Source organism: Schistocerca americana, chromosome 11, assembly GCF_021461395.2.
Source record: "Schistocerca americana isolate TAMUIC-IGC-003095 chromosome 11, iqSchAmer2.1, whole genome shotgun sequence".
In the NCBI taxonomy this organism is placed as follows: domain Eukaryota; kingdom Metazoa; phylum Arthropoda; class Insecta; order Orthoptera; family Acrididae; genus Schistocerca; species Schistocerca americana.
Window position 1 is genome coordinate 120374941 of NC_060129.1, and position 22554 is coordinate 120397494.

Here is a 22554-nt window from a genome sequence, read left to right on the forward strand (position 1 = left end):
TTCAAATGGCTCTGAGCACTATGGGACTCAACTGCTGAGGTCATTAGTCCCCTAGAACTTAGAACTAGTTAAACCTAACTAACCTAAGGACATCACAAACATCCATGTCCGAAGCAGGATTCGAACCTGCGACACCCAGCAGTGAGTGTCGTGACTGTTATTTTAGACTGTGGCTGAAACTTGGTGTGCGTTCTTTCCAAAGATGCTAATGAGTAAACATGGCGTCGATACACGCCGGTGGAGCCATCTCTCGGACTTTGCACAGACTTTTCAACCCCCCCCCCCCCCTCGTACGTATCTCCTGTACTTTGGATGTGTAAAAATAGGAGGCATCACTTTCGGAACGACCCTCGTAGCGAAAAGTGGGGTATACAAAATTACCTGTTCGGACTGTGACAAGTTTTACATAAGTCAGTCAGGCGGAGGGAGACGTAGCAGCTAGGCAGCCTGAACGTGAACGCAGCGGGGGGGTTGCAGAATTCTGACTCCACATTTTCTGAGCATGTACTGAGTGAGGGCGGCAACAGTCAGCCAGAGTCCCACGTCCTTCCCTTATCAAATAAAGGCCAAAAGCTCAATCTGCTGGAAGCCTTGGAAACTAACAAACATCTAGCTCACAGTCCAGACCTAAATGACCAGACACAGCTTAATACTTCCTCTCTTCTAAACGTCACATAATCCTTTCAATTCTTCATTACTTCCCACACTGCCTGTTCCCTCCTAGTCCCCAATTTTCCCATTTTTACTGAGTTCTTTTATTTTGTTGAAACTGCCTATGTAACCCATACAATCTGTACGCCCGCCCGGTTAGCCGAGCAACACCGTTCCACACAAGCGTCTTCTAACCAAACTGCGTGCCTACGGAGTATCGCCTCAGTTGTGCGACTGGATTCATGATTTCCTGTCAGAAACGTAGTAATAGACGGAAAGTCATCGAGTAAAACAGAAGTAATATCCGGCGTTCCCCAAGGAAGTGTTATAGGCCCTCTATTGTTCCTGATCTATATTAACGACATGGGAGACATTCTGAGTAGCCGTCTTAGATAGTTTGCATATGGTTCAAATGGCTCTGAGCACTATGCGACTTAACGTCTGAGGTCATCAGTCGCCTAGAACTTAGAACTAATTAAACCTGACTAACCTAAGGACATCACACACATCCATGCCCGAGGCAGGATTCGAACCTGCGACCGTAGCGGTCGCTTGGCTCCAGACTGTAGCGCCTAGAATGTTTGCATATGATGCTGTCATTTACCGTCTTGTAAAGTCATCAGATAACCAAACCGAATTACAAATTGATTTACATAACGTACCTGTATGGTGCGAAAAGCGGTAATTGGCCATGAATAAAGAAAACTGTGAAGTTATTCACATGAGTACTAAAAGAAATCAGCTAAATTTTGATTACGCGATAAGTCACACAAATCGGAAGGCTGTAAATTCAGCCAAATACTTAGGGATTACCATTACAAATAACCTAATTGGAACGATCACATAGACAATATTGTGGATAGAGCAAACCAAAGACTGCGATTCATTGGCAGAACACTTAGAAGGTGCAACAGGTCTACTAAAGAGACTGCTTACACCACGCTTCTCCGCCCTATTCTGGAGTACTGCTGTGCGGTGTGGGATCCGCATCAGGTGGGACTGACGGATGACATCGAAAAAGTACAAAGAAGGGCAGCTCGTTTTCTATTATCGCGGAATAGGGGAGATAGTGTCACAGACATGATGCGTGGATTGGAGTGGCAATCATTAAAACAAAGGCGTTTTTCGTTACGACGGGATCTTCTCATGAAATTTCAATCACTAGTTTTCTACTCCGATTTCGAAAACATTCTGTTGGCACCCACCTACATAGGGAGAAACGATCATCACGATAAAGTAAGAGAAATCAGGGATCGCACAGAAAAATTTAAGTGCTCGTTTCTCCCGCGTACCGTTCGAGAGTGGAACGGTAGAGAGACAGCATGAAGGTGGTTCATTGAACCCTCGGCCAGGCACTTTACTGTGAATAGCAGGGTAATCACGTAGATGTAGAGCAAGGCCTTCTGGAGCGGGAAGGAGCGCCTGGTCCCCGACACGAATCCGCCCGCTGGACTTGCGCCGAGGTCCGGTGAGCCGGCCGGCCTGTGGAAGGTTTTTAGGCGGTTTTCCATCTGCCTCGGTGAATGCGGGCTCGTTCCCCTTATTCCGCATCAGCTACACTATGTCGGCGATTGCTGTGCAAACAAGTTCTCCACATACACGTACACCAGTGAGACGTTCCCTGGAGGGGGGTGGGGGGGGGCATCGGGGGCCGAACCGCAGAATAACCTTGGGTTCGGTGTGGGGCGATGGAGGGGTGAAGTGGACTGCGGTAGTCGTCGTGGGGTTGTGGACCACTGCGGCTGGGGCGGGGACGGAGCCTCTCCGTCGTTTCTGGGTCCCCGGTTAACATACAATACTTATAGTCTGTAATTACAACAGTTGAGTCTTTCATTTTAAATGATACTTGTATTACTTTCTATGCTTAATACCTCTTGAAGTTGTTTCTTAGTATTTTACTTCGTTCATTTACGTAATGCGAAGTATTACATAGTCACAGTTTTTGAGATAGTGTTAAGGTTTTTCCTGTTTGCTCCCTTTGTATTTGTAAATTGTTCAACTTTTTACTTTTTAAAATGCAGTACCACCACACTCCCAGAGATGCCATTTACGGTATTTTCTCTCACATTCTTCCAATTTCCTGCATTTATTCGTTTCTGCTTATCTTATTGGTGTTGCTTAAGTTACTCATACATTCTTTGGTTACAACTCACAATTCTTTCTTTTAATTGGTTTGTGTATCATTCTCCCTCCATTTTTTATACCTCTTCAATTAGCCTTGTCAAGTACTAATTTTATTTTATTTAATTGCCTATTAATATAAACCGTTATGTAGGCATGTTTTTCCAGTTTTGTGTTAAAATTTTTTGCTGTTTACTCCCTTTGTATCTATTTATTGTTCAGCTATTTTTAATTTTTTCACTGAATTACCACCACACTGTCAAAGATGTCATATACCGTGCGCTTGTACTTCAATCTAGTTGTGTAACTTCTTTTCCAGTCACGTTTACAGATATTACAACTTCTTTGTCGACAATAATCGGCAAATGTCTGATGATGGCCTTGTAAACGAAAACCGGTTAACACAATAAATTAATACTGTACAACAGAAGCAATCAGTTGCTTTCCATTTATTACGAAAACAGAGTTCAGTTGTGTGTGCGAACAGGTTTAGCAGCGAAAAAAAAAAATTATGTATTTCTACAAACAAATCAGCAAATAAACAGTATCAGAGAAAGAAAAAGTATTTACATCCATTGATTCAATGATAAATCTAGGTGAAAGCGTAAACTTTCGAACAGAACTGCTAAATTCGCTCAATGTTTCTGGTATGTCACTGCAAGAAGAAACCTGTGAACAACATCACAGAAGCGGAGATATTAACCTGAAAAGACGACGGCACGCAAGTCAAGAGTTCATGTCACGAATTCCACTAACTTACCATTCCGCTTTAAAAGGCTCCAATTCGCGGTAAGATTACCGTACTATCAATAGAGCACGTGGGCATACTTTCCAATGTTGCGGAGTGAACTTAAATGAATCGTGCTTGTCGCACGGGAAATTGCACGCAATGCGCTCGCCTGTTGGATAACCACAAAACCTTTTCGTCTTTGCACGTGGAAGCAAAATGGCAAATGTAGTTTACAACAATGTACTCTGAATAAGATAGCCACTATACAAATGAGAAGATTAACTGCAGATTCTCATCCAGTTTAGAAAAGAAATGCAGAAAAAAAAGCACGCGAAGCTGAAGCTTTAAGGCTATATTTATCATTTGGATTTGCAGTCCTTGTACTTTTTCCGTGTTTGTAGTTAAAATTATTGGATATGCGTTCCGCCTCTTTTACAAAACACTGTTTTTTTCATGTTGCCCAGACATGTTTCGGCACCTGTGTGCGATCATCAGTGTGTTTCGTTTATCTAAAAACTGTAAAAAGTTTGTTGCCAGCATCATATTTAAAGTACCAGGGAAGCAGGTTGCTAGCCTTACTTGCCCCGAGTCCCATTGGGTTTTACCCCTAACGGCTGAGGGACTAACCGGTGCATTTGGTAGTCTTTGCCGTATGAGCACAAAGGTGACCACGACTCAGAATATGTCCGAGATGCCCAGCCTTATTCCAAAGTAACTGGTATCCCGACTGTCGGGACCACTTAGATCTAGCTAGATCAGAAATGTAAGGACTATGGTATGAAGATTAGCATCTCCAAAACGAAAGTAATGTCAGTGGGAAAGAAATATAAACGGATTGAGTGCCAAATAGGAGGAACAAAGTTAGAACAAGTGGACGGTTTCAAGTACTTAGGATGCATATTCTCACAGGATGGCAACATAGAAGCGAGGTGTAGCAAAGCTAATGCAGTGAGCGCTCAGCTACGATCTACTCTCCTCTGCAAGAAGGAAGTCAGTACCAAGACTAAGTTATCTGTGCACCGTTCAATCTTTCGACCAACTTTGTTGTACGGGAGCGAAAGCTGGGTGGATTCAGGTTACCTTATCAACAAGGTTGAGGTTACGGATATGAAAGTAGCTAGGATGATTGCAGGTACTAGTAGATGGGAACAATGGCAGGAGGGTGTCCACAGTGAGGAAATCAAAGGGAAACTGGGAATGAACTCTATAGATGTAGCAGTCAGGGCGAACAGGCTTAGATGGTGGGGTCATGTTACACGCATGGGAGAAGCAAGGGTACCCAAGAGACTCATGGGTTCAGCAGTAGAGGGTAGGAGGAGTCGGGGCAGACCGAGGAGAAGGTACCTGGATTCGGTTAAGAATGATTTTGAAGTAATAGGTTTAACATAAGAAGAGGCACCAATGTTAGCACTGAATAGGGGATCGTGGAGGAACTGTATAAGGGGGGCTATGCTCCAGACTGAACGCTGAAAGTCATAATCAGTCTTAAATGATGATGATGATGATGATGATGTAAAAAGTTTATGTTTTAGGTTATAACTGGTCGAAGAAAATGCAGCCTAAAAGTAATTTTTGTTCGTTTTTGTTAGTACCGTGAATTTCCATTATACGATTTTGCACGACTATCGCTATTGTGTCCAGCACTGATAGCTTGTCATCTGCAAACCAAACGATGTAAATATGTATTTCATCAGTGTGTTAACACTGATTTTTTACAAACGTGCTTTTTATGTGCTACAATGTTTTGCGTGCGTATATTTGTTACTACTCACGTTTTGTAAAACCAAAATTACACGAAGTACATTAATATGTGCGTGCATTGACCTCAAAACGTGAAAGAAGAAGGTTGAATCACATCAAAACGTGAGTAATAACAAAACGTTTTGCCACAGCGAAAGCACGTTTCCAAAAATCAAGGGATGTGTTAACTCGCTGATAAAATTCACGTTTACATTGTTTGGTTTGCAGGTCAAAGCTGTCAGCGTAGGACACCATGCAGATGGGCCTGCAAAACCATATAGTGTGAAAGCAACTGGAATCACTCAACAGAGGAAAGTCCACTGGACCTGAGAGGATACCAATTCGATTCTACACAGAGTACGCGAAAGAACTTGCCCCCCTTCTAACAGCCGTGTACCGCAAGTCTCTAGAGGAACGGAGGGTTCCAAATGATTGGAAAAGAACACAGATTGTCCCAGTCTTCAAGAAGGGTCGTCGAGCAGATGCGCAAAACTATAGGCCTATATCTCTGACGTCGATCTGTTGTAGAATTTTAGAACATGTTTTTTGCTCGAGTACTTTCGGAAACCCAGAATCTACTATGTAGGAATCAACATGGATTCCGGAAACAGCGATCGTGTGAGACCCAACTCGCTTTATTTGTTCATGAGACCCAGAAAATATTAGATACAGGCTCCCAGGTAGATGCTATTTTCCTTGACTTCCGGAAGGCGTTCGATACAGTTCCGCACTGTCGCCTGATAAACAAAGTAAGAGCCTACGGAATATCAGACCAGCTGTGTGGCTGGATTGAAGAGTTTTTAGCAAACAGAACACAGCATGTTGTTATCAATGGAGAGACGTCTACAGACGTTAAAGTAACCTCTGGCGTGCCACAGGGGAGTGTTATGGGACCATTGCTTTTCACAATATATATAAATGACCTACTAGATAGTGTCGGAAGTCCCATGCGGCTTTTCGCGGATGATGCTGTAGTATACAGAGAAGTTCCAGCATTAGAAAATTGTAGCGAAATGCAGGAAGATCTGCAGCGGATAGGCACTTGGTGCAGGGAGTGGCAACTGACCCTTAACATAGACAAATGTAATGTATTGCGGATACATAGAAAGAAGGATCCTTTATTGTATGATCATATGATAGCGGAACAAACACTGGTAGCAGTTACTTCTGTAAAATATCTGGGAGTATGCGTACGGAACGATTTGAAGTGGAACGATCATATAAAATTGATTGTTGGTAAGGCGGGTACAAGGTTGAGATTCATTGGGAGAGTCCTTAGAAAATGGAGTCCATCAACTAAGGAGGTGGCTTACAAAACACTCGTTCGACCTATACATGAGTATTGCTCATCAGTGTGGGACCCGTACCAGATCGGTCTGACGGAGGAGATAGAGAAGATCCAAAGAAGAGCGGCGCGTTTCGTCACAGGGTTATTTGGTAACCGTGATAGCGTTACGGAGATGTTTAGCAAACTCGAGTGGCAGACTCTGCAAGAGAGGCGCTCTGCATCGCGGTGTAGCTTGCTGTCCAGTTTTCGAGAGGGTGCGTTTCTGGATGACGTATCGAATATATTGCTTCCCCCTACTTATACCTCCCGAGGAGATCACGAATGTAAAATTAGAGAGATTAGAGCGCGCACGGAGGCTTTCAGACAGTCGTTCTTCCCGCGAACCATACGCGACTGGAACAGGAAAGGGAGGTAATGACAGTGGCACGTAAAGTGCCCTCCGCCACACACCGTTGGGTGGCTTGCGGAGTATAAATATAGATGGAGATGTAGATGTAGAAAGCAAGATAAGAACAAAAACGAACAAAAACTGTCTTTAGACCTCATTTTGTTGGATCAGTTACAACCTAAACAGTGTTCACAGGAGATATGAATTAAAAAACGCCTTCAGTCACAAATTTTAGTGTTTTATTAACCACAAGATTCATTTTGGACTCTGTGGGTCCATCCTCAGCTGTAAGTTGTTGTAATATGTGACTGATTTTTGCTCTTGAATGAGGTGAAGTGCATGTTCCACATAATCCAAGAAAAGCGTTTTAAACTTTTTTGACACCATCATACGTTGATCCTGTTCATGCATGAGTGAAGTTACATGCATGAGGACATGCACTTCACCTCACCCAACAGCAAAAATAAATCATGTATTACAACTTACACCTGAGGATGAACCCACGGGGTCCGTAAGACATCATGAAGCTAATAAAACACGAAAATCTGTGACTGAAGGAGTTTCTTTTTTTAAATTCATATTTGCAGTGTATTGAATACAATCATGATTGCAGTGCCAAAATATGAATAAAATTAAAATATGTTCACTGTTTACAGTTTTTCAATAAACAACACCCACTGATGATGGTACAGAGGTGCCGAAACATGTTTAGGTAACAAGAGAAAACAGTGCAACTTGCTGGCAGATTAAAACTGAGTGCAGGACCGAGACTCGAACTCGCGACCTTTGCCTTTCGCGGGCAAGTGCTCTACCAACTGAGCTACCCAAGCACGACTGACGCCCCGTCCTCACAGCTTTACTTCTGCCAGTACCTCGTCTCCTACCTTCCAAACTTTACAGAAGCTCTACTTCATATCAGCGCACACTCCGCTGCAGAGTGAAAATCTCAATCTGGAAGAGAAAACACTGTTTTGCAGAAAAAGGCGGAACCTATATCCAATAACTTTCCAGCTAGTAAGTAAGTAAGTGCAGTAGCGAGGCAGAAAGGTCTCTGGGGCAGAGTTCAGATGGAAGGAGAGTTAAGCTGAGAGCACATCGACTTACCGAGCATGGTGTCCGCCTCATCGCTGGGCTCCAGTAGTCCTACCCTCTGGACCGCGCTGTACGACTGGGTCCTCCTCCTCGACACCTCCGACAAGTCCTGAAACAGGCGACCGTGTCAGGATCTTTCCAACATCCGTTCCCCTCCTCAGAGAACGGTAGACACCTAAATGTGTGCAAAGGATGCAACTACTCAGATTCAATGTTTGGTCAAAAGTATGCCCACACCCCTAGTGAATGCGGAACTGACCACTGGATGTCGCCATAAGGATGGCAGGTATCGCTGAAACAACCGGTTTTCAGTTATACCGTTTTATTCCATGCCAGGTAACACTGGTTCCCGTCAGATCACGGAAGTTAAGTGCTGTCGGGCTGGACTAGCACGTGGATGGGTGACCATCCGGTCTGCCAGGTGCTGTTGGCAAGCGGGCTGCACTCAGCCCTTGTGAGGCAAACTGAAGAGCTACTTGACTGAGAAGTAGCGGCTCCGGTCTCGGAAACCGACATACGGCCGGGAGAGCGGTGTGCTGACCAGATGCCCCTCCGTATCTGCATCCAGTGACGCCTGTGGGCTGAGGATGACACGGCGGCCGGTCGCTACCGTTGGGCCTTCATGGCCTGTTCTGGAGGAGTTTAGTTTTTTTAGTTTAACCTGACTGTTAAAAGCGCTAAATAAATGTCGGGTGACTAGGGCCTCCCGTCGGGTAGACCGTTCGCCGGGTGCAAGTCTTTCTATTTGACGCCACTTCGGCGACTTGCGCGTCGATGGGGGTGAAATGATGATGATCAGGACAGCACAACACCCAGTCCCTGAACGAAGAAAATCTCCGAGCCAGCCGGGAACCGAACGCGGGCCCTTAGGATTGACAGTCTGTCGCGCTGACCACTCAGCTACCGGGGGCGGACGTTAAAAGCGCTTAAAACCATCGGTTTATAAAGTAGCCAAGTTCCGGTTTCTGACTCCTAGGTTGGTTGGTTGGGTTGGAGAGTAAAGGAATCAAACCCCAGGGTCACCAGTCCCTTTTTCCTCATGAAAACATGTCTGGATTTAAACCATTCCCAAAATGAGTCGCGGAAAGTAAAAAGGCTTAAAACTAACTGGGAACCACACTGAAAGAGAAAACGAAAGAAGTAAACCGAAAGGGGAAAACGTGCGCTAAAAGGAAAATAATGCGGTTGACGGTATTGAAATAATATAGCAGGCGGCTCGCTGATCGTAACAGTAAGAAAGGGCGATGGTTGGTTGGTGCGGTTGGAGAGTTAAGGGGACCAAACCGCAGCGTCATCAGTCCGTTCTTTCTCATGCAAATTGGTATCGCATTAAAACCATTCCCAAAAGGGGTTTATTTCCTGTAATAAGTGTAGAAATCGAGGGAAGATTGAAAAATTTTGACTCTCAGTTTAAAGACGCATAAAGTCAAAATATTACATTATACGCGAATAAAATAAAATTTAGTTCTTCGACCTTTCGCGGCTTTTCTCGAAAAGTGATAAAGTGGTTGAATATTACAACAAGAAAAAAGCAATTTTCTCCTACTGATTGCAACGTTTTGAAACTCTGCTCAAAAATCATGTTTTAATCGGGGATCGTGTCACTATTTGGGCATTACGAATAGTCAGTGCTAAAAGGGTGAAAACCTAAGTTGGGGAACTCTGTTTTTCAAGGGCTACAAGCAGAAATTTGGAAATTTGTGGTTAGTTTCTACGGGAGCAAACTGCTGAGGTCATCGGTCCCTAAGCTTATACACTATTTAATCTAACCTAAACTAACTTAGGCTAAGGACAACACACACCCGTGTAGACCGACCGGCTAGCCCGCGCGGCAAGGATAAATAGGTACATTATGTGGATATAGGCAGCAGATCAGCTACTGTCTATTTTTTGTATACTGTAAACGAATTTTCAAATAAGTTCCGGGAATTCAGCCAGGTAACATTTCCGAGGAAGTGGCAACAAAACGACTATTCACGTTGGTGTGTAGAATATATGAGTCTGGCGATATACCATCTGACTTTCGGAAAAGCATCACCCACACAATTCCGAAGACGGCAAGAGCTGACAAGTGCGAGAATTATCGCACAATCAGCTTAACAGCTCATGCATCGAAGCTGCTTACAAGAATAATACGCAGAAGAATGGAAAAGAAAATTGAGAATGCGCTAGGTGACGATCAGTTTGGCTTTAGGAAAAGTAAAGGGACGAGAGAGGCAATTCTGACGTTACGAGTCATAATGAAAACAAGGCTAAAGAAAAATCAAGACACTTTCATAAGATTTGTCGACGTGGAAAAATCGTTCGACAATATGAAATGGTGCAAGCTGTTCGAGATTCTGAAAAAAGTAGGGGCAAGCTATAGGGAGAGACGGGTCATATACAATATGTACGACAACCAAGAGGGAATAATAAGAGTGGACGATCAAGGAAGAAGTGCTCGTATTAAGAAGAGTGTAAGACAAGGCTGTAGCCTTTCTCCCCTACTCTTCAATCTGTACGTCGAGGAAGCAATGATGGAAATAAAAGAAAGGTTCAGGAGTGGAATAAAAATACAAGGTGAAAGGATATCAATGATACGATTCGCTGATGACATTGCTATCCTGAGTGAAAGTGAAGAAGAATTAAATGATATGCTGAACGGAATGAACAGTCTAATGAGTACACAGAATGGTTTGAGAGTAAATCGGAGAAATCGAAGGGAATGAGAAGTAGTAGAAATGAGAACAGCGAGAAATTTAACATCAGGATTGATGGTCACGAAGTCAATGAAGTTAAGGAATTCTGCTACCTAGGCAGTAAAGTAACCAATGACGGAGCAAGGAGGACATCAAAAGCAGACTCGCTATGGGACAAAAGGCATTTCTGGCCAAGAGAAGTCTACTACTATCAAATACCGGCCTTAATTTGAGGAAGAAATTTCTGAGGATGTACGTCTGGAGTACAGAATTGTATGGTAGTGAAACATGGACTGTGGGAAAACCGGAACAGAAGAGAATCGAAGTATTTGAGATGTGGTGCTATAGACGAACGTTGAAAATTAGGTGGACTGATAAGGTAAGGAATGAGGAGGTTCTACGCAGAATAGGAGAGGAAAGGAATATGTGGAAAACACTGATAAGGAGAAGGGACAGGATGATATGACATCTGCTAAGACATGAGGGAATGACTTCCATGGTACTAGAGGGAGCTGTAGAGGGCAAAATACGTCAAGCAAATAATTGAGGACGGAGGTTGCAAGTGCTACTCTGAGATGAAGAGGTTGGCACAGGAAAGGAATTCGTGGAGGGCCGCATCAAACCAGTCAGTAGACTGATGAAAAAAAAAATACATTTCCGGCGGGAGAACACCCCGCCATTTTCAAGGCAAACTGCAACGGGCAGGCGGCGTACATGCAAATTTAAAACCTCGGTTCTCGGACAGAAGCAGGAAAGATAACACACACACCTACTGAACACTAGTGCCACCAAAGATGACGAAAGTCAGAGATACCGATAGTGAGACTACGAACTTCAAAAATGTTCAAATGTGTGTCAAATCTTATGGGACTTAACTGCTAAGGTCATCAGTCCCTAAGCTTACACGCTACTTAACCTAAATTATCCTAAGGACAAACAGACACACCCATGCCCGAGGGAGGACTCGAACCTCCGCCGGGACCAGCCGCACAGTCCATGACTGCAGCGCCTGAGACCGCTCGGCTAATTCCGCGCGGCACTAGGAACTCGAAGGTGAGGTAGAATTGACTCTGTCCCTCTGTTTTTTTGACAAGGGAGAGAGCCGGATTCCAAACAGAGTTTAAACAAAAACCTCCATCCCTGTTAAGGAGGGCCGGCCGGTGTGGCCGTGCGGTTCTAAGCGCTTCAGTTTGGAACCGCGTGACCGCTACGGTCGCAGGTTCGAATCCTGCCTCGGGCATGGATGTGTGTGATGTCCTTAGGTTAGTTAGGTTTAAGTAGTTCTAAGTTCTAGGGGACTGATGACCTCAGAAGTTAAGTCCCATAGTGCTCAGAGCCATTTGAACCATTTTTTTTTTTTTTTTTGACGAGGTTTCTCGCTAAATTGATCTCAACTGCCTCCCTAATAACACTGTCCCAATAGCTGGACGTGCATGCCAATATCTCGGTGTTATTATATAACATGGAGTGACCAGTATCCAAGCAATGTTCAGCATCAGCAGATCTACTTGGCTGCTGTAATCGTGTGTGCCGTTTATGCTCAGTATATCGTTTGTCCACGGTCCTGATAGTCTGACCAATATATGCCATGCCGCAGCTATGGGGAGGAAATGTATCGGTGTTTACATAAGCTAGATAAACTTCGTAGCTGTCGAGTTAGACTGCAATGTGCTTTGTCGTTTTTATTGAGGTGTCGTGATGAAAATCATGTCCCAACATTTGCCAAGGTTGTGCACCATATTAATTCTCGTGCGTCAAGCAACGTGCTGGCTTGGCTCCGTGAAAGGATCCGTTTTACTCGTCGACATTTGGATTCTGTTTCCAAAGAATTGTTTCCTTTTCCTTTAATGGTTGCTTCGGAACTGTCTGATTTCACTTGGGATTGGTTGGACGGTGCCTCGTGGACTCAAGCTGACTGGGAATACAACTCCGTTACTGCCCGGCATTTGGCAAAGTTTGAACGTCTTCATCATGCGGATTCTGATGTTATATCTCAACGTTTTGTGATAAATCTCACAGAGATATCTTTTGACGACGCAACCTTATCCGTGCTTGGGAAGGGTTTAAATTTTGCACCCACTTCGAAGAGTCTGGCGGTAGTTGATTTCATTAGTTCAATTGAACAGGCAGTTTGCAAACTACCTCCTGACGCTGCAGAGGAGGTTAGGAGGGAGGCATGCCGTGTTTTGACCAGGGCTCGTCCACCCAAGAGTGATGTAACAGCAGCAGAGAGGGCTGCTTTACGCTCTCTCAGAGTTGATCCTGATATTGTTATTTTACCTGCGGAAAAGGCAATACCACCGTCGTTTTAAATAAACAAGATTATGTACAAAAGATGCAACGTTTACTATCTGATTCAGTATACGGCAGAATCGATGCTGACCTCACAAACAGTGTTGAGAGAAAGACCAACAGCCTCTTGAAGAAAAGTGGTTTGTCGCAGGACACTATCAAGAGTCTTAACACCTATAGTGCTGTTTCCCCTATGTTATATGGCCTTCCGAAGGTTCATAAGGAAGGGGTTCCTTTCCGTCCTATAGTGAGTAACATCGGCGCTCCGACGTATCGTGTGTCCAAGCATCTTGCTGCTCTGTTGAGTCCACAAGTAGGACGGTGTGAAAATCATATCAGGAACTCAGCTGATTTTTTACGTCGTTTGGAGGGACTACGGTTGAATGACTCCGATATTTTAGTGAGTTTCGATGTGGTCTCTCTCTTCACTCGTGTTCCTCTGTCTAATCTCTTTCGGCGTGTGTTTACATCCACTTACTTTTTATTTAATGACCAGCATTACGAGCAGACAGACGGAGTTGCGACGGGTGGTCCGTTGTCTCCTGTGATAGCAAATTTGTTTGTGGAAGACTTCGAGGAACGTGCATTGGAGTCGGCGCCTTTGAAACCCGCCTGTTTCTTTAGATACGTTGACGATACCTTCGTTGTTTGGCCTCATGGTAGGGAGAATTTGAATGTCTTTCTAGAACATCTGAAGTCGATCCACCCGAACGTTCGTTTTCCCTTTCTTGACGTGTTGGTTAGGAAGAAGGATGATGGGTCACTGGGACATGCAGTCTACAGGAAACGTACTCACACCGACTCGTACTTACAGGCTAATAGTTGTCACCATCCGGCTCAGCCTGAAGGGGTACCTCGTACCTTGGTACACGGGGCACATGTCGTTTCTGACGCTGAGACTTCGCCAGCTGAGCTGTCCCATCTTGAAGTCACGTTTCGTCAAAATGGCTATAGTGATAGACAGACTGAACGTGCGTTGCGCTACCGACCAACTGTACATCGGGTGATTGATGATAATTCTGAGTCGACACCTAAGTCTACTGCCTTTTTGCCTTACGTAGGAAACACGTCCAATAAGATCGGTCGTATTTTACGGAAATACTACGTGAAATGTGTTTTCCGACAACCATCTAAAATTAGAGCACTTTTGAGTTCCGTTAAGGATGATCTTGGACTGCGTAAGGCGGGTGTATATCGTATTCCTTGTAGCTGCGGCATGGCATATATTGGTCAAACTATCAGGACTGTGGAGGACAGATGTACTGAGCATAAACGGCACACACGATTACAGCAGCCAAATAGATCTGCTATTGCCGAACATTGCTTGGATACTGGTCACCCCATGGTATATAATAACACCGAGATATTGGCATGCACGCCCAGCTATTGGGACAGTGTCATTAGGGAGGCAGTTGAGATTAAATTAGCGAGCAACCTTGTTAACAGGGATGGAGGTTTCTGTTTAAACTCTGTTTGGAATCCGGCTCTCTCCCTTGTCAAGAAACAGAGGGACAGAGTCAATGCTGCCTCACCTGCGAATTCATAGTCTCACTATCGATAGCTCTGACTTTGGTCATCATTGGTGGCACTAGTGTTCAGTGTGTGTGTGTGTGTGTGTGTGTGTGTGTGTGTGTGTGTGTGTGTGTTATCTTTCCTGCTTCAGTCCGAGAACCGAGGTTTTAAGTTTGCATGTACGTTGCCTGCCCGTTGCAGTTTGCCTTGAAAATGGCGGGGTGTTCTCCCGCCGAAATACCGGCGGTCGCTGAAATTGTTACCAGGCTGAATTCCCGGAAATTATTTGAAAGTTGTACACGTCAGCAGAAAGTAAGGTATCATAAAAATGAATTATTGTTAAGTTACCAAGAGTTCCTCCTTCTTTTATTATTTCACAGAAGAAGATCTTTAATCGAAGTTTCCTATAATTTACGTCTATGGTCACAAACTTTTTCTTTGCAGATTACCGCTTTCGGTCTATAATGACCATCATCAGATCTCTTTTATAAAGACAAAGTCCTAAAGTACTGCAGCCACAGTGGCATTATAGACCGAAAGCGGTAACCTGTTAACAAAATGTTTGTGACGATGGACGTGAATCAAAGGAAAGTTATTGTATATACGGGTCACTGTTTTATTTGCGACAATGTCGCAGCTTGTGAATCTTTAGTCTTTTATGGCGAATGAAGCATTGTGCTTCATTGCTACACCACTTCGTAGAAATACACTACTGGCCATTAAATTTGCTACACCAAGAAGAAATGCGGATGATAAACGGGTATTCATTGGACAAATATATTATACTAGAACTGACATGTGAGTACATTTTCACGCAACTTAGGTGCATAGATCCTGAGAAATCAGTACCCAGAACAACCACCTCTGGCCGTAATAACGGCCTCGATACGCCTGGGCATTGAGTCAAACAGAGCTTGGATGGCGTGTACAGGTACAGCTGCCCATGCAGCTTCAACACGATACCACAGTTCATCAAGAGTAGTGACTGGCGTATTGTTACGAGCCAGTTGCTCGGCCACCATTGACCAGACGTTTTCAGTTGGTGAGAGATCTGGAGAATGTGCTGGCCAGGGCAGCAGTCTAACATTTTCTGTATCCAGAAAGGCCCTTACAGGACCTGCAACATGCGGTCGTGCATTATCCTGCTGAAATGTAGGGTTTCGCAGGGATCGAATGAAGGGTAGAGCCACGGGTCATAACACATCTGAAATGTAACTTACACTGTTCAAACTGCCGTCAATGTAAACAAGTGGTAACCGAAACGTGTAACCAATGGCACCCCATACCGTCACGCCGGTTGATACGCCAGTATGGCGATGACGAATACACGCTTCCAATGTGCGTTCACCGCAATGTCGCCAAATGCGGATGCGACCATCACGATGCTGTAAACAGAACCTGGATTCATCCGAAAAAATGACGTTTTGCCATTCGTACACCCAGGTTCGTCCTCCAGTACACCATCGCAGGCGCTCCTGTCTGTGATGCAGCGTCAAGGATAACCGCAGCCACGGTCTCCGAGCTGATAGTCCGTGCTGCTGCAAACGTCGTCGAACTGTTGGTGCAGATGGTTGTCGTTTTGGAAACGTCCCCATCTGTTGACTTGGGGATCGAGACGTGGCTGCACGATCCGTTACAGCTATGCGGATAAGACACCTGTCATCTCGACTGCTAGTGATACGTGGCCGTTGGGATCCAGCACGGCGTTCCGTATTACCCTCCTTAATTCACCGACTCCATATTCTGCTAACAGTCATTGGATCTCGACCAAAGCGAGTAGCAATGTCGCGATACGATAAAACGCGATCGCGATAGGCTACAATCCGACCTTTGTCAAAGTCGGAAACGTGACGGTACGCATTTCTCCTCCTTACACGAGGCATCACAACAACGTTTCACCAGGCAACGCCGGTCAACTGCTGTTTGTGTATGAGGAATCGGTTGGAAACTTTCCTCATGTCAGCACGTTGTAGGTGTCACCACCGGCGCCAACCTTGTGTGAATGCTCTGAAAAGCTAATCATTTGCATGTCACAGCATCTTCTTCCTGTCGGTTAAATTTCGCGTCTGTATCACGTCATCTTCGTGGTGAAGCAATTTTAATCGCCAGTAGTGTATTAAGACACAAAGGAGTTGGGCAGTATCGTTCCAGCAGTGCTGTGTCACTTGGTATGCCGTGTGTTTGTTGTTCGTTTCTGTCGGCATTGTTATTAATATAGGACAGATCGCTTTTCCCATTTTCTACAATAACGCAATATTTCACACCAATGCAAACTTGACGAACAAAAATTACCCTTTTTTTAGAAAAAATTAATTTAAAACCAAAAACATATGCTATGGCTAATAGATATTTATGTTTTTATACTCGGTTATCAGAACCATGAAGAATGGACCTTGCCGTTGGTGGGGAGGCTTGCTTGCCTCAGCGATACAGATGGCCGTACCGTAGGTGCAACCACAACGGAGGGGTATCTGTTGAGAGGCCAGACAAACGTGTGGTTCCTGAAGAGGGGCAGCAGCCTTTTCAGTAGTTGCAGGGGCAACAGTCTGGACGATTGACTGATCTGGCCTTGTAACAATAACCAAAACGGCCTTGCTGTGCTGGTACTGTGAACGGCTGAAAGCAAGGGGAAACTACAGCCGTAATTTTTCCCGGGGGCATGCAGCTTTACTGTATTGTTAAATCATGATGGCGTCCTTTTGGGTAAAATATTCCGGAGGTAAAATAGTCCCCCATTCGGATCTCCGGGCGGGGACTACTCAGGAGGACGTCATTATCAGGAGAAAGAAAACTGGCGTTCTACGGATCTGAGCGTGGAATGTCAGATCCCTTAATCGGGCAGGTAGGTTAGAAAATTTAAAAAGGGAAATGGATAGGTTACAGTTAGATATAGTGGGAATTAGTGATTTCGGTGGCAGGAAGAACAAGACTTCTGGTCAGGTGAATACAGGGTTATAAATACAAAATCAAATAGGGGTAATGCAGGAGTAGGTTTAATACTGAATAAAAAAAATAGGAATGCGGGTAAGCTACTACAAACAGCATAGTGAACGCATTATTGTGGCCAAGGTAGACACGAAGCCAACGCCTACTACAGTAGTACAAGTTTATATGCCAACTAGCTCTGCAGATGACGAAGAAATTGATGAAATGTATGATGAAATAAAAGAAATTATTCAGATAGTGAAGGGAGGCGATAATTTAGTAGTCATGGGTGACTGGAATTCGAGTGTAGGAAAAGGGAGAGAAGGAAACGTAGTAGGTGAATATGGATTGGGGGTAAGAAATAAGCGAGAAAGCCACCTGGTAGCATTCTGCACAGAGCATAAGTTAATTATAGCTAACACTTGGTTCAAGAATCATTAAAGAAGGTTGTATACATGGAAGAAGCCTGGAGATACCGGAAGGTATCAGATTGATTACATAATGGTAAGACAGAGATTTAGGAATCAGATTTTAAATTGTAACACATTTCCAGAGGCAGATGTGGACTCTGACCACAATCTATTGGTTATGAACTGTAGATTAAAACTGAAGAAACTGCAAAAAGGTGGGAATTTAAGGAGATGAGACCTGGATAAACTGAAAGAACCAGAGGTTGTACAGGATTTCAGGGAGAGTATAAGGGAACAATTGACAGGAATGGGGGAAAGAAATACAATAGAAGAAGAATGGGTAGCTTTGAGGGATGAAATAGTGAAGGCAGCAGAGGATCAAGTAGGTAAAAAGACGAGGGCTAGTAGAAATCCTTGGGTAACAGAAGAAATATTGAATATAATTGATGAAAGGAGAAAATATAAAAATGCAGTAAACGAAGCAGGCAAAAAGGAATACAAACGTCTCAAAAATGAGATCGACAGGAAGTGCAAAATGGCTAAGCAGGGATGGCTCGAGCACAAATGTAAGGATATACACTCCTGGAAATGGAAAAAAGAACACATTGACACCGGTGTGTCAGACCCACCATACTTGCTCCGGACACTGCGAGAGGGCTGTACAAGCAATGATCACACGCACGGCACAGCGGACACACCAGGAACCGCGGTGTTGGCCGTCGAATGGCGCTAGCTGCGCAGCATTTGTGCACCGCCGCCGTCAGTGTCAGCCAGTTTGCCGTGGCATACGGAGCTCCATCGCAGTCTTTAACACTGGTAGCATGCCGCGACAGCGTGGACGTGAACCGTATGTGCAGTTGACGGACTTTGAGCGAGGGCGTATAGTGGGCATGCGGGAGGCCGGGTGGACGTACCGCCCAATTGCTCAACACGTGGGGCGTGAGGTCTCCACAGTACATCGATGTTGTCGCCAGTGGTCGGCGGAAGGTGCACGTGCCCGTCGACCTGGGACCGGACCGCAGCGACGCACGGATGCACGCCAAGACCGTAGGATCCTACGCAGTGCCGTAGGGGACCGCACCGCCACTTCCCAGCAAATTAGGGACACTGTTGCTCCTGGGGTATCGGCGAGGACCATTCGCAACCGTCTCCATGAAGCTGGGCTACGGTCCCGCACACCGTTAGGCCGTCTTCCGCTCACGCCCCAACATCGTGCAGCCCGCCTCCAGTGGTGTCGCGACAGGCGTGAATGGAGGGACGAATGGAGACGTGTCGTCTTCAGCGATGAGAGTCGCTTCTGCCTTGGTGCCAATGATGGTCGTATGCGTGTTTGGGGCCATGCAGGTGAGCGCCACAATCAGGACTGCATACGACCGAGGCACACAGGGCCAACACCCGGCATCATGGTGTGGGGAGCGATCTCCTACACTGGCCGTACACCACTGGTGGTCGTCGAGGAGACACTGAATAGTGCACGGTACATCCAAACCGTCATCGAACCCATCGTTCTACCATTTCTAGACCGGCAAGGGAACTTGCTGTTCCAACAGGACAATGCACGTCCGCATGTATCCCGTGCCACCTAACGTGCTCTAGAAGGTGTAAGTCAACTACCCTGGCCAGCAAGATCTCCGGATCTGTCCCCCATTGAGCATGTTTGGGACTGGATGAAGCGTCGTCTCACGCGGTCTGCACGTCCAGCACTAACGCTGGTCAACTGAGGCGCCAGGTGGAAATGGCATGGCAAGCCGTTCCACAGGACTACATCCAGCATCTCTACGATCGTCTCCATGGGAGAATAGCAGCCTGCATTGCTGCGAAAGGTGGATATACACTGTACTAGTGCCGACATTGTGCATGCTCTGTTGCCTGTGTCTATGTGCCTGTGGTTCTGTCAGTGTGATCATGTGATGTATCTGACCCCAGGAATGTGTCAATAAAGTTTCCCCTTCCTGGGACAATGAATTCATGGTGTTCTTATTTCAATTTCCAGGAGTGTAGATGCGTATCTCACTAGGGGTAAGATAGAAACTGCCTACAGGAAAATTAAAGAGACCTTTGGAGAAAAGAGAACCAAGTGTATGAATATCAGGAGCTCAGATGGAAACCCAGATCCAAGCAAAGAAGGGAAAGCAGAAAGCTGCAAGGAGTATATAGAGGGACTATACAAGGGCGATGTACTTGAGGACAATATTATGGAAATGGAAAAGGATTTAGATGAAGATGGAATGTGAGATGTGATACTGCGTTAAGAGTTTGACAGAGCACTGAGAGACCTGAGTCGAAAGAAGGCCTTTGGAGTAGACAACATTCCATTAGAACTACTGACAGCCTAGGGAGAGCCAGTCCTGACAAAACTCTACCATCTGGTGAACAAGATGTATGAGACAGGCGAAATGCCCTCAGACTTCAAGAAGAATATAATAATTCCAATCCCAAAGAAAGCAGGTATTCACAGATCTGAAAATTACCGAACTATGAGTTTAATAAGTCACGGCTGCAAAATACTAACGCGAATTCTTCACTAGCGAATGGAGAAACTGGTAGAAGTCGACCCTGGGGGAGATCAATTTGGATTCCGTAGAAATATTGGAACACGTGAGGCAATACTGAGCCTACGACTTATCTTAGAAAATAGATTAAGGAAAGGGAAACCTACGTTTCTAGCATTTGTAGACTTAGAGAAAACTTTAGACAATGTTGACTGGAATACTATCTTTCAAATTCTGAAGGTGGCAGGGGTAAAATACAGGGAGCGAAAGGCTATTTACAACTTGTACAGAAACCAGATGGCAGTTATAAGAGTGGAGGGAAATGAAAGGGAAGCAGTGGTTGGGAAGGGAGTAAGACAGGGTTGTAGCCTCTCCCCGATGTTATTCAATGTGTATATTGCGCAAGCAATGAAGGAAACAAAAGAAAAATTTGGAGTAGGTATTAAAATCCAGGGAGAAGAAATAAAAACTTTGATGTTCGCCGATGACATTGTAATTCTTTCAGAGACAGCAAAGGACTTGGAAGAGCAGTTGAACGGAATGGACAATGTCTTGAAAGGAGGATATAAGATGAACATCAACAAAAGCAAAACGTGGATAATGGAATGTAGTCGAATGAAGTCGGGTGATGCTGAGGGAATTAGATTAGGAAATGAGACAAAGTAGTAAAGGAGTTTTGCTATTTGGGAAGCAAAATAACTGATGATGGTCGAAGTAGAGAGGGTACAAAATGTAGACTGGCAGTAGCAACGAAAACGTTTCTGAAGAAGAGAAATTTGTTAACATCGAGTATAGATTTAAGTGTCAGGAAGTCGTTTCTGAAAGTATTTGTATGGTGCGTAGCCATGTATGGAAGTGAAACATGGACGATAACTAGTTTGGACAAGAATAGAAGCTTTCGAAATGTGGTGCTATAGAAGAATGCTGAAGATTAGATGGGTAGATCACATAACTGATGAGGAGGTATTGAATAGAATTTGGGAGACGAGAAATTTGTGGCACAATTTGACTAGAAGGGATCGGTTGGCAGGACATGTTCTGAGGCATCAAGGGATCACCAATTTAGTATTGGAGGGCAGCGTGGAATGTAAAAATCATAGAGGGAGACGAAGAGATGAATACAGTAAGAAGATTCAGAAGGATGTAGGTTGCAGTAAGTACTGGGAGATGATGAAGCTTGCACAGGATAAAGTAGCATGGAGAGCTGCATCAAACCAGTCTCAGGACTGAAGACAACAACAGCAACAACAACAACAAAAAATGCTCGAAAAAAAAATTTTCAGCTAAATCCTTTACAGAGTACTTAAATAAAACCTTAATCTATCGACATATGATGAAAACGGAAAATCAATTTTTTTCGACCTGAACCACGGTGTGGTCTCCTTAAGGGGCTCGCCACAGCGGCACCATCCTTCTGTTCGTAAAACTCTTCGTTTCATGTGAAATACGTGGTTGTGAGACAATATTGCTCATTGCTCAAGAATGATTATTTGTTCGGTGTGGTGAAAAGAGCGGTAAGACACCTCGTAGAAACACAGCGATGTTCAAGCACCGGTGAAATCGCAAGTTTTCCTGCCATTCATTAAGGACGCTACTGACTGCATAGAAGTACATTTGAAAAAGCGGAGCATCGCGTTAATTTACACACCCACACGGAAGATACAAGATTACCTAAAATCGGTCAAGGATGGTCGCCAACCGCTGGAAAAAGCTGAAATAAGATTTCGTGTAACTGTGGGACAGATGTACGTCGATACTACAAAAAGAACGGTCAAAAAACGACTAGAACAGCAGAAGGGCAGTTGTAGAAGAGGGGAGACTGACAGATCAGCTGTCGGACAGCACACTTTGCACCCAGGAGACCACCGCATTCGTTTTGATAGGACCCAAGTACTGAAAGCCACAAGCGGGCACGTTGAAACTCTGTACAGAGAGCCGGCCGCTGTGGCCGAGCGGTTCTAGGAGCTTCAGTTTCGAACCGCGCTGCTGCTAAGGTCGCAGGTTAGACTCCTGCCTTGGGCATGGATGTGTGTGATGTCCTTAGGTTAGTTAGGTTTAAGTAGTTCTAAGTCAGATGTTAAGTCCCATAGTGCTTAGAGCCATTTTCTGTACAGAGAGTGTAAAACACTGGGAATTTCAGCAGGAAGGAGGAGGGGATGAAACCCAACGACATCTGGCTTCTGGTGCCGAAGAAGACGTATACCAGTCTTCACCACGAGGTGACAGCAAAATCAA

General features: G+C 44.8%; 1 protein-coding gene across 1 annotated transcript in view; it reads right to left on the minus strand.

Annotated features, from left to right (window-relative positions):
* LOC124553357 overlaps positions 1–22554 on the minus strand; it is a 191644-nt gene that overhangs the window by 122697 nt on the left and 46393 nt on the right. Inside the window, exon 2 of the mRNA XM_047127230.1 lies at positions 8023–8119. Within this exon, the coding sequence (XP_046983186.1) occupies positions 8023–8119 (97 nt within the window). The remainder of the gene's footprint in view (positions 1–8022; positions 8120–22554) is intronic.